The sequence below is a fragment of the Trichechus manatus genome, unplaced genomic scaffold, assembly GCF_000243295.1.
Source record: "Trichechus manatus latirostris isolate Lorelei unplaced genomic scaffold, TriManLat1.0 scaffold00028, whole genome shotgun sequence".
NCBI lineage: Eukaryota > Metazoa > Chordata > Mammalia > Sirenia > Trichechidae > Trichechus > Trichechus manatus.
This window is the reverse complement of record NW_004443964.1, coordinates 2,630,914-2,642,631: the sequence shown is the minus strand read 5'-3', so window position 1 is coordinate 2,642,631 and position 11,718 is coordinate 2,630,914. Positions and strand designations below refer to the sequence as shown.

At 45.3% G+C, this 11,718-nt stretch overlaps 1 protein-coding gene across 1 annotated transcript in view; it reads left to right on the top strand.

Annotated features, from left to right (window-relative positions):
* RNF213 (ring finger protein 213) overlaps positions 1 to 11,718 on the top strand; it is a 117,423-nt gene that overhangs the window by 10,676 nt on the left and 95,029 nt on the right. Inside the window, 2 exon segments of the mRNA XM_023729165.1 lie at positions 10,643 to 10,824; positions 11,390 to 11,523. Of these exon segments, the coding sequence (XP_023584933.1) occupies positions 10,643 to 10,824; positions 11,390 to 11,523 (316 nt within the window).

Here is an 11,718-nt window from a genome sequence, read left to right as displayed (position 1 = left end):
GAATCTGTAAGGCATTATGCTGAGTGAATTTAGTCAGTTGCAAAAGGACAAATATTGTATAAGACCACTATTATAAGAACTCAAGAAAGGGTTTAAACACAGAAGAAAACATTCTTTGATGGTTACGAGGATGGGGAGGGAGGGAGAGGGGTATTCACTAGCTAATAGCAGACAAGAATTATCTTAGGTGAAGGGAAGAAGAATACACACTACAGGGGAAGTGAGCACAACTGGACTAAACCAAAGCTAGGAAGTTTCCTGAATACAACCAAACACTTCAAGGGACAGAGTAGCAGAGGCGGGGGTCTGGGGACCATGGTTTCAGGGGACATCTAGGTCAATTGGTATAACAAGGTTTATTAAGAAAATGACTTTAGTGAGTGGCATCTGGGGTCTTAAAAGCTGGCAAGCATCCATCTAACATGCATCAATTGGTCCCAACCCACCTGGAGCAAAGGAGAATGAAGAAACCAAGGGCACAAGGAAGTATTAACCCAAGAGACAGAAATGGTCACACAAACCAGAGATTTCGTCAGTCTGAGACCAGAAAAATTAGATGGTGCCCAGCTACCACCAATGACCACCCTGACAGGAAACACAGCAGAGAGTCCCTGATGCAGCAGGAGAAAGGTGGGGTGCAGAACTCAAATTCTAATAAAAAGTCCAGACTTAATGGTTTGACTGAGACTGGAGGGACCCCAAAGACATGGCGCCCAGACTCTTTGTTAGCTCAAAACTAAAACCATTTCCAAAGCCAGCTCTTCAGACAAAGATTAGACTGGACTATGGGACATAAAATGATACTCGTGAAGAGTGTGATTCTTAGCTCGAGTAAATACATGAGACTAAATGGGCAGCTCCTGTCCAGAGGAAAGATGAGAAGGCAGAGAGGGTCAGGAAGTGGTTGAATGGACACGGGAAATCCAGGGTGGAAAAGAGGAGTGTGCTGTCACAGTATAGGGAAAGCAACTAGGGTCACATAGCAATATTTGTATAGATTTTTGTATGAGAGACTAACCTGAATTGTAAACTTTCACTTAAAGCACAACAATTAAGAAAAAAATGCTCCCACCAGTATTTCTTTAAAATCTCTCTCATCTTGTCTCTTCCCAAATGGGTATTCATGTGCAATGCCTCCAGTACAGGGGTTTGCAGGGATTTAGGGAGAACTAAGTTCTCTTTGGGTCTCTTCCATATTCTGGAGGTGGGACACTGGGAGCAACCGTGTTTCTTGCATTTTTCAATCTCATCATGTGGAGATGATTTTTGACATTTAAATAAATCCTTTACGGTGATTCCTCCAGGCTTAGAAGGATTCTCTACAAGCATGTTAAAAGGCTGTTCATCATCTGAAATAGTCCCCCAATGTATGGGACCATACATAACTGTTAAAAGCTTTTGAGGCGCATTGACAGAATTGAAACCAAGGTGGGTGTGATCTTTAAAACTATGAGAAGAAAACAGTCTTCAGTGACAGAAAAATATCCCCACCAATGGGATTCTAAAGCCCTGATTACTTCATCTGTTGTTATTCCTATATTATCATTCCAATAATTTTTAACCACAGGAACATGTAAGCATTCTGGCAAGATGATTTTTTTTATTAGGCCTGCTCCACAATCCAGTTGTTGGATCTTGATGACAGTGGTCTGTTCCCATTCTCTAATCTCCTCTGCAGGGGCTAATTGTTGGTGTTTAAGAAGTGATTCTGAAATTTCAGGTCAAATTTTTCAGGGCCATATTTACAGGTCTCCTAATTGTTTTATTATTATTACCTACTCCCTCCTTTTCATCGTGATCTTGAGTGGAATTATCATGGTCACGAATGAGGGCGAGGTCTTTAAAGGGTGACTGGGAAGCAGTGTGTTTAGCTGCTCTGTCAGCTAAGTTTTTTCCTTTAATTTCCTCTGTTCATGGAGCTCCTTTGGGCTGGTGAGCCTGGATTTTAGTCACAGAAATCTCAGAGGGAAGCAAAGGGCTTCTAAGAGGTCTGCTGCTAAGGGCCCATTTTTGAGTTCCAGACGAAGTTAGCAACCCCCTTTATTTCCATAATGTGGTAAAATCATGAGTAACTCCAAACACATACCTAAAGTCCACAGAAATATTCACTTACCATCCAGAAGCCATTCTGCAAGCCCTTGTGAGTGCAGTTCAGCTTGCTGAGTTGAAGTGACTTCAGGAAGAGTGCTACTTTTGAGGACCTTGGTTGAAGTAGTCACAGCATATCCTCCCTGGTGCTGGTAGGTTCAGGCTTTAAATATGACCCATTAACAAACAGAACTAAATCAAGATTTGATAATGGGGTTTCTTATAAATCTAGTCTAGGAGACAAAATCTGTTCAGTAAGATTTAAGCAATCATGGGGTTGATGGCTATCATTATTAGGTAAAGGTAACAATGTAGCTGGATTCAAAGAGGTTATAGTATGTAACCAAACATTAGAAGCGGCCAAAAGGAGAACCTCATAAGAAGTCAGCCTACTGGCCTACAGGTGTTGAGTAAGTGTTGAATTTAAAATGGCTGACACCGCATGAGGGACATAATCTTCAAGAAAATTTCCTAAAACAATATCTGCTGTGGTCTTGACTAGTCTAGCAGTTGCAGTGACTGTTCTAAGGCAAGGGGGTAAGCCCGTGTGACAGGGTCCAGCTGGATGCTATAATAACCAGTGGGTCTCAGTTGTCCTCCATAATTTTGGGTGAGGACTCCTAGAGCGTTCCCAGAAATCTTGTGGACAAAGAGTGAAAAGTCTAAATTATAATTAAGAAATCCTAGAGCAGGAGTGTTAATTAATACTTCTTTTAATTGAGTGATGGCCTTTTGGCCATACTCGGATAGCTGGAAGGGGTCAGGCTCTGAACTCTTTAGATAATGGTAAAGAGATTGAGCCAGCAAAGAAAAATTAGGAATCCAAGTTCTGCAATAGCCGCAGAGTCTTAGAAATCCTTATTTCTTGGTAGTAGGGACAGGATAAACTAAGATGGTCTCTTTTCTTTTGGGGTCTATAGTGTCCCCTTTTGCTGAAATAATATGTTCTGAATACTTAACAAAAGGTTGGTCTAACTGTAATTTTTCTCAGGAGGCTCTGTGACCTTCTCTAGCCAAATGTTGTAACAACAGGATACCATCTGTAAGACATGCCTGTTGAGAGTTAGAGCAGACCAGTAAAACACCCACATATTGTGGTAATGTAGACCCCTGAGCGAACTGTAAAGTCTGTAAATCTGCATATAAAATCTGAGAAAAATAGGCGGGGGACTTTGTAAAACCTTGGGGCATGACAGTCCAGGTAAATTGTTGGTCCCTTCAAGTGAAGGCAAACAAATATAAACTGTCTGGATGGCCTGGAATGCTAAAAAAAAAAAAAGCACTGCAAAGATAGACTACTGTAAAGTGAGTCACTTTAGGGGGGACATTAAGAGAGGAGCAGGTGAGGGTTAGAAACTATGGGGAATCTTGGAATTACTATACAGTTAATAGCACGCAAGTCTTGCACAAATCTAAAGCCCTGATGGCTGGGTTTCTTAACAGGGAAAACTACAGTGTTGCAAGGACTGGTGCAAGGGATTATTAAGCCTTTAGCCAAAAAGTCTTGAATTATAGGAACAAGTTTTTCCTTAGAGTTTTGTTTTAAGAGGTATTGAGACATTTTAGGTAAAGGTTTAGAGGTATCTATTTGAATTTCAATTGGTTCGGCTGATAGGACCAGACTGACATTGGTAGAAGTAGAGGCCCATAAACTTTTAGGTATAGAAGAAAGACATTCCATAGAATTGGATACAGTAGAGAAATGACATTCTTGTAGTGGTAAGCTAAGTGCTTGTAAATAGCTACAGGCCTTTTTGCCTAAAGTGTTTTCTTTCGTAGTCTGTTGAGTCTGTTGATTGGCTTCAGGTAAATCTAATAGCATTTCTCCTGCTTCTGAAAATTTTATTTGTCAGTTCCATCTGGATAACAGATCTCTTCCTAATAAACTTATTGCAGTATCTAAGCTGAGTAAAAATGGGTGCATGTCCTCTATAGGACCTAAAGAGACAGAAACAGGCTGATAATGGGTTAAAATCTGTTCTTGATAAGTAACCCCATGACTCTTGATGTTTTATTACTCCAGGACAAGGGCTTTTGTAAATTTGTGGGGTTTATCGCTGATATGGTAGTACTTATGTCAATTAAAAATTTACATAGTTCTCCATTTATTTGAATAGTAGTTTCTCCCTAAGAGTTCGGTGTTACCACAGGAAAAGCTCCTGATTTGTCTATCTGCTTTTGGGCTACATCTAATGTTAGGTTGCCCAGTTTATTTTTTAGTTTCAAACATTCCCTTTTAAAATGTCCAGGTTTCTCAAATAATAGCAAAGAAGGGGCAAGTTACTGGGCCCTGTCTTAGCCGTATGTTGCGTGGACTTGCTCTACATGTGGAAATTATTCTGAGGCTGGGTCTGAAACTGCCATAATTGCAGGGCCATAGGTTGATTTTCTTTAGCTTCAGTTCTCTGTTTAGCTTCCCTAGCCTGCTGTTTTAAGAGTCTGAGACAGCTTATAGGCTAGCTTGGCTAACTGTGAAAGGTTTTCATTTTCCCAATCTAGTTTATGGCATTTTACTAACTCATCAAGCTCTGGTTGGAGGCCATTGACAAAAAGGGAATTGAAAGCAATACAGGACCCAGACTCTTCTAGCTTTAAACTAGAGTGTTCTTGAAAAAGTTTGGTCAAACAGTCCCTATAATCATAAACATTTTCATTTTCATTTTGTTTGCAACCCTGAACCTTGGTCCACTCTATTTTTTGAGGGAAAACCTTTGGGATAGCTTCAGTAACGTTTGTGACAATAGCTCTGGTCTGTGCTACTTCCATGCCAGGAATGGTAGGTCAGATGGTTAGGGATTCTATAGGAGTTTTCCACTGGGCCTTTTCTATCCACCTTTGAGCATCACCTGGCCCTATCAGTGAATTTATTAAATTATGTAAGTCTGCCAAATGAGGTTCATAGGTATCAGCTAAGATTCTAAATTCTTGAGTGGATTTGTGAGGATCTTCACGAGGTTAGGAAATTCCTTCACAATAGCACAAAGTTCCACTTTTGACCAGGAGGCAAAAGTAACTTGTGGTGGCTTCTGAGCCTCTTCAGGATATTTAATTTTAAAAGGCATTTCACAAACGGGTTTTACTTCTAGAGGTTCTTTGGCATAATATGGGGGCTTAGTAGGGGGGTTTCAGTGGAGTAGGTAGGTAGAGAGGGGTACAGGGGAATAATTGCTGGATTAGATGGAAAGGAGGAGACCAGGGCATCAGAGGCCGGGGTTGGACTACCTAGACAAACCGGATCCATAATGTTTAGTCATATAATCTGCAGGAGTCCCCTTAGGGGGTCCTGCTTCAGACTTGGATGTGGCATTCTCCATCTCACAGAGAACCTTGCAAGTATTAAAGACCTAAATGCACGCCAAAAAACAAACAAACAAACAAAAAACACCTTACAAAGCACCAGAAAGAAAAGGGAGTTAGTAAGGAGACTGGCCACGAGACAGCAGCCCCTCCAAACTTAACTTGGTAATGAACCCAGCGAGACGCTCTGGACACGAACAGAAAAGGAGAGTATAAAGACACCCAAAAGATCTCTCAAACAGCCATCTTTGCAGTAAGCGGAGGCTTCAATCTGAGAGGCTTACCTTCAGCGAACCGGGAGAATTCGAGATGGTTCTGGGTACAAGAGGCCCTTGCTGGTACCAGGGCAAGCCAGTTCCATGACTTCTCAGGAACGCAGAAGATAATATTCCTTCAGAATCCTGCTGACTATACCATTAAATGTCTTAATCTCTGATTAGTGTAAAATTGAGAGATTTATTGAAAGAAAAGGGACAAGCGAGGAATCCACTGAATTCCACGTGATGGACTCCAGAAATTCAAAATGGCAACTCAGCAATAATGTTTTATAGGAGAACAATGGATATGAAACACATTACTTGATTGGTACTTACAAACTTAAATCACTGAAAGACATCACTGGATTGGTAACCACAGGCTTAGATCATTGTAAGGCATTACTCGATTGGTAGTTGATCATTTTGAGGCAGGGCTTCCGGTGGCAGGAACCCGTTAAAGGTTTCTGTGGCAGGAACTCGCATAAGCAGCACTTGTAAGAAAGGCTTCCTGTGCCCAGTTCTGTAAGGCGATTAGCTTAAAAAGCTGTACATCTCTTTCTTAGATGGGTTACAGTGCAGCAATTACACAGACATGTGACAGGGAGCGGTCGCAGTGTAGTTACGTTATCATTACCAGACATTCCTGTCTTAGTACGGAAGATGGCTGCCTCTAGGGCAAAAACAGAACTGCAAACAGGGAATCCCTCAATCCTCAAACTGGCCATTTCAGATCATATCGAGTACCTCAAATTTTTCTTTAAGCTCCTTACACAGCTGTAATGGTATGGTCTGTCTTACAGGCAAAACAAAGACATATTTAACAAGTAGAATGAGTACAGGTAATAATTTTACATCGAAGCAATGGCAGGAAAGGAGGTGAGATTTATAAGGGTGGCTATTAACTGTGAAACTTTATATTAGTTTCTAATCTAACAGAAATCTCTCATACTTGATACAATTTAACTAAGGCAACATTTCTAAAATGAAAAGTATAAGCAATTTTGACACGAAGGTTTAGTGATATAAAAGTTTAGTGATACATTTGCAGCTGGGCCAGCTTAATTGGAATCTTTGGATACAGAACTGACCATTAGTTCCCAAAACCCAAACCTGTTGCCGTCGAGTGGATTCCGACTCATAGTGACCCTATAGGCCACAGCAGAACTACCCCCATATGGTTTCCAAGGAAGGGCTGGTGGATTTGAACTGCCAACATTTTGGTTAGCAGCTGAGCTCTTAACCATCGCGCCACCAGGGCTCCCTAACCATTAACCAAAACCGAACCCGTTGCCGTCAAGTAGCATTAGTTAAAAAAAAACAAACCCACTGCCATCGAGTTGATTCCGACTCATAGCTACCCTATAGGACAGAGTAGAACTGCCTCATAGAGTTTCCAAGGAGCAGCTGGTGGATTCGAACAGCTGACGTTTTGGTTAGCAGCCGAGCTCTTAACCACTGCACCACCAGGGTCCAACTATTAGTTAGGAGGGTGTAAATAAACTCTGCTTATTTAGCTGAGAGAAAAGAGATAATACCTAGGTGCTTGCTGAGAAACTTCTTAAGGTAGTTAAAACTGTATGTTTATCTACAGGCTATGATTTATTTTAACAACTTAATGAAGCTTTTTCTAAGGACAGCTGTGGGAGCACTCTTAAGCACGACTGAACCGTTTTTCACACAGTAACTTTAACAGAAGCACAATGGTTATCAGGAGTGTAGAAGTAAAACCCTTAATTTCTGAATGGACTGCTTAATTTTAGTTCTAAAATCTCTGCAATTAGACCTACTGGCACCTCAAAATTTAAAAGTTCCTCACACCTGAAAAACAAAGAGAAGAAAAAAAAGGGATACTGCCCAGAACCTCCCAGTCCTAGTTGCCCTTGAGTTGATTCCACCTCGTGGTGCCCCCTTCTGTGTCCGAGCAGAACTACTTGCCACAGAGTTGTCAGTGGCTGGTTTTTCAGAAGTAGATCACCAGGCCTTTCTTCTGAGGTGCTTCTGTGTGGTACTGGAGGACAGTTACTAAAAACAAAATCTACTCCCAGCCCAGAAAACCTCTCTACAAAAATAGGAGAGAAAGACACGTTTTATAACTGAATAAGCATGAAGCCGGAATGTGATGCATCACAGGAAGTAATCTAGCCCTTTACAGAGCTAAAGGGATGTGGTGCTGTCGATCACTTTTGTGTGGCCTTTCCAGCCATGGTCTTGTAACTCCCACCCAAGTGATTGAGCAGGACTGTGTGATAGGGTAACTGTGGCTCACCAAAGGGATTGGTTAGTTTTGCCATCCCACTGGGTTTGAAATGAGCCATCCAAGAGGCAGGAAAGAAAGAAGATTCCACCACCACCAAGAAAGGAGAGACCTGCAGGAGACGGTGCAGTGGGCTTCCCAGACCATGGAGGGAGAAAGCAGAGAGCCTTTGGGCAGAGACTGGGGGCCAGGGAGGGGCGTGCCTGCAAGCACGGCTGGGAACAGTCTGTCCTGATGGAAGAACTGTATCCTTGAGTGTTCCTGAATTGTAACTATGACTTCTCTAATAAACCCCATAATCGTGAGTATGGTCTGTGAGTTGTATGGCTGTTGCAGTGAATGATGGAGCCCAGCAGAGAAGTAGAGAGTGCCATGGGAGGGACGGTTGGTGTAAGAATTGGTAAAGACGGCAGAGAGAGGAGGCCATGTCGGACCCCCGCCTCACAGAAATCAGCCTTGGGCTGTTGATCTTGATTCTCTTTTCCCCTTGTGAAGTAAGAGGAGGGCAGACACTGCCCCCATGCCGTTTTTACAAGGGATTAAAAAAAAAAAAAGCCAAATACGTTGCCATTGAGTCAACTCTGGTGCATAGCGACCCTAAAGGGCAGAGTAGAAGTACCCCAAAGTGCTTCCAAGGCTGTACAACTCTATGGAAGCAGACTGCCACATCTTTTTCCCATGGAGCAAGCAGGTTCAAACTGCTGACCTTTTGGTTAGCAGCCCAGCACTTAGGGACTGTACTACCAAGGCTTCTTAGCTAAGGGGTTACAGCCATTATATTGTTTTTTTCAAGATAAAATTGCTAATTTTCTACTACTATCTTTATGGCCTGATACCTGAAGGTATGCTAATCTCCTCTCAGGAAAGAGGAGGTGCTTGAGGAGACATCTCTGATTTAAAGAGACAGAAAGAATTTACAATGCCAAGTTATCTAAAGTGAATTCTGAAAGAACGAGAGAAAGGAGCCTCTTCCCTTTTCTTTTTTTTCCCTAATTTTGTTGTTGTTGTCGTCGAGAACATATACAGCAAAACCTACACCAATTCAACCATTCCTACATGTACAATTCAGTGACACTGATTACATTCTTCGAGTTGTGCAACCATTCTTGCCCTCCTTTTGAGTTGTTCCTCCCCATTAACATAAACTCACTGCACCCTAAGCGTCCTATCTAACCTTTTGAGTTGCTGCTATCAATCTGATCCCATATAGACAGTTCTTAAAGGAGCATAATGCTCAAGCTAGACCTTTTTTACTAGTTAAGCTAAACAATTGTTTGCTTTTGAGAAGACTTCAGGGGATATTTTTGGTTTAAGGTTTAAAGATTATCTCAGGGCAATCGTTTCAGGGGTTCATCCAGCCTCCATGGCACCAGAAAGTCTGGAGTCCATGAGAATTTGAAATTCCATTCTGCATTTTCTCCTTCTGATCAGGATTCTTCTATGGACTCTTTGATCAAAACGTTCAGTAATGGTAGCCAGGCACCATCTAGTTACCTTACACTCAGCACATTCAGATCACAAAATGGAGGACAACTAGACAATACTGTGAAATCATAGCCTAGCCAAGCTGACACATATTTCTGGGGGACAAAATTCAATCCACGACAGGCATCCAGGCCCGCTTAGCACTGTCGGGACACCTGGGCATCTGTCGTCCACCCGCAGGTCCGTTTGCAGGATGCTCTGGAGAGCTCACTGCCATGCAGCATGGGTGGGAGACCTGCACACTGAGGGGTGGTGGGAACTGGCCTTGATTCAGTGGTGAGTCAGGGGAGCAGGGACCTCAGGGACGGGGCCAGAGAATCCATCCTGGGACAGCCTTAGCTGGGAAGCTGTGCCCTGCGCCCCCCGGGGGTTTCTCACACGGAGAAGATGATTTGAGTAATTACTGAGCTTGCCCAGGCAGGAAGCTAGGGGGGCAGTACGGTCCCTGGGCTCAAACCCCCCTCCCCCACTGGCCAGCCTGGGGGCCCAGGCAGGTTACTTCACCCTTCACGTCTCTGAGCTTCACTGTTTGCATCTATTAAAGCACCTATCTCCTAAGGCGGCATGCATATTTAATGGGCTAATGTGTGTAAAGTCCTGATTGTTGTCAGCTGCCTTCCAGTTGGCCCCAACTCATGGTGACCCCTAGCACAATGGAACGAAAGGATGCCTAGTCCTGTGCCATTCCCATCATCAACTGCAGATTGGAATGTTGCGGTCCATAGGGTTTTCGTTGTACGTGGTCATGAACTTGGAGGCAGACCGGCCTGGGGGGTGGACAGATGGTTTAGTGCAGGGAATAGGAAGCCATGAGGTACCCCCCAAAGCTGCTGACAGGGGAGGTGCTTGGAACAGGGTACCCATCACTGAGAGGAGTTTCTGGTAGGGGTGGAGGGATGACAAGTTTAGTTTTGGGGTTCAAGGAGCCTCACACTCTCAGAGAGCATCATCCAGGAGAATGTTCTGATCTGGAGGTCAGAAGGCAGGGAGGGAGGAGCTGGACACCAGGCTGGGTGGCTCATCCCTCGTGTGGCTGGGGCCGGGGTCCCAGTCCCCTAGCCCACCAAGCTCCCTGCAGGAAGGAGGTTGCCCACTGAGAACAGGAATCGAACCATACTGGTCTGAGGTGCCCAGGCAGGGCAGCAGAGGGAAGGACATGGTGGCAATCTGCGGGTGAACGTCTGTGTGGAGAATTCCGATTCCCTTGGTGAGGTGCGCCTGCTCCCCCTGCCATCTGACCCTTCTTTCCCTGCCTCTGCAGATCCCGAGACTCATAGCGCCCAGGCGGTGCGGGCTCCGGACGGGGAAATGGAGCGTGGGGAGGCGCTGAAGGAAGACGGTGGCCCGTCCTTGTCCCTGGGTTCGGATGACGGACAAGAGAACCCGGTGGAGTCTTGCTCTGACACTTCCTGTACCGTCCAGAGGGCGAGTCGGCCGCGTAGGGTGAGTGGATGTGGGGCATCTGCAAGCAGCGGCTCTGTCCACTTTCCCGCCTGCCTGACGCCGCCAGGAAGCGGTTTCCTGGTCCGGTTTCGTCAGGGGCTGAGCAGGGTCCGCACGGTTCACCACCGGCCGCGGGTTACCCTCACTGCCCTGGGAGGGGCCTAGCCTTGCCGCGGCTGCCTCTGAAGGCAGCCCTGTGGATAAAGATGTGTCCAGGCTCACTTGTTGCCAGACTCACAAGGGGACAATTCAGAGCGCAGGGAAGGGGTACAGACCGCCAGGGAGCAGGCGGAGACCCCAGCTTCTGGGGTGAACTGTGAGGTAAAGTGATGGCCAGGGCCCTCGCAGGCGTTGCTCTGTGTGGGGTTCAGAGTCACTGCTCCATCTGGGGGGTCGTCCCCTCAGACCTGCTCCCCGGAGCTGGGTGGTGGTGGTTTGAGAGGAAGGGGTGGCTTTTCCAGCCTGTAACTGGGGCTGTAATAGGTGCTGACCCTAAGCCATGGAATCAGTCTCCCTGCTACACTTCGTCCCCTGGGTCTGATGTTTGGGGTCTTTATTACTTCAGGCCAATGATGCTCCAGCCGAGTCAGCCCCCGATGTGAAAAGGGCAGGGAAGGATGGTGAAAAGAAGTCGCAGAAGGAGAAGCCACCACCAGCAAGTGTCCCTGCTTCCAGAGACCACGGCCAGGTCTGTGTCTCGTCCCCTCTTCCGCCTGAGCCAGCCTTGCTCCTGCCCTGCCCAAGACGGCTCCTCGGGCCTCCTCCTCCCCAGCTCCTCTCACGAGGGCGCTCAGATGTATAGTGAATGCTGGGAGAAGGCCCTGCCCTCCAGGAGCTCATGTTCTGCAGGAGGAAGACGGGAGAGGAGGGGAGGCAGAGAGAAGTGCGGTGGAG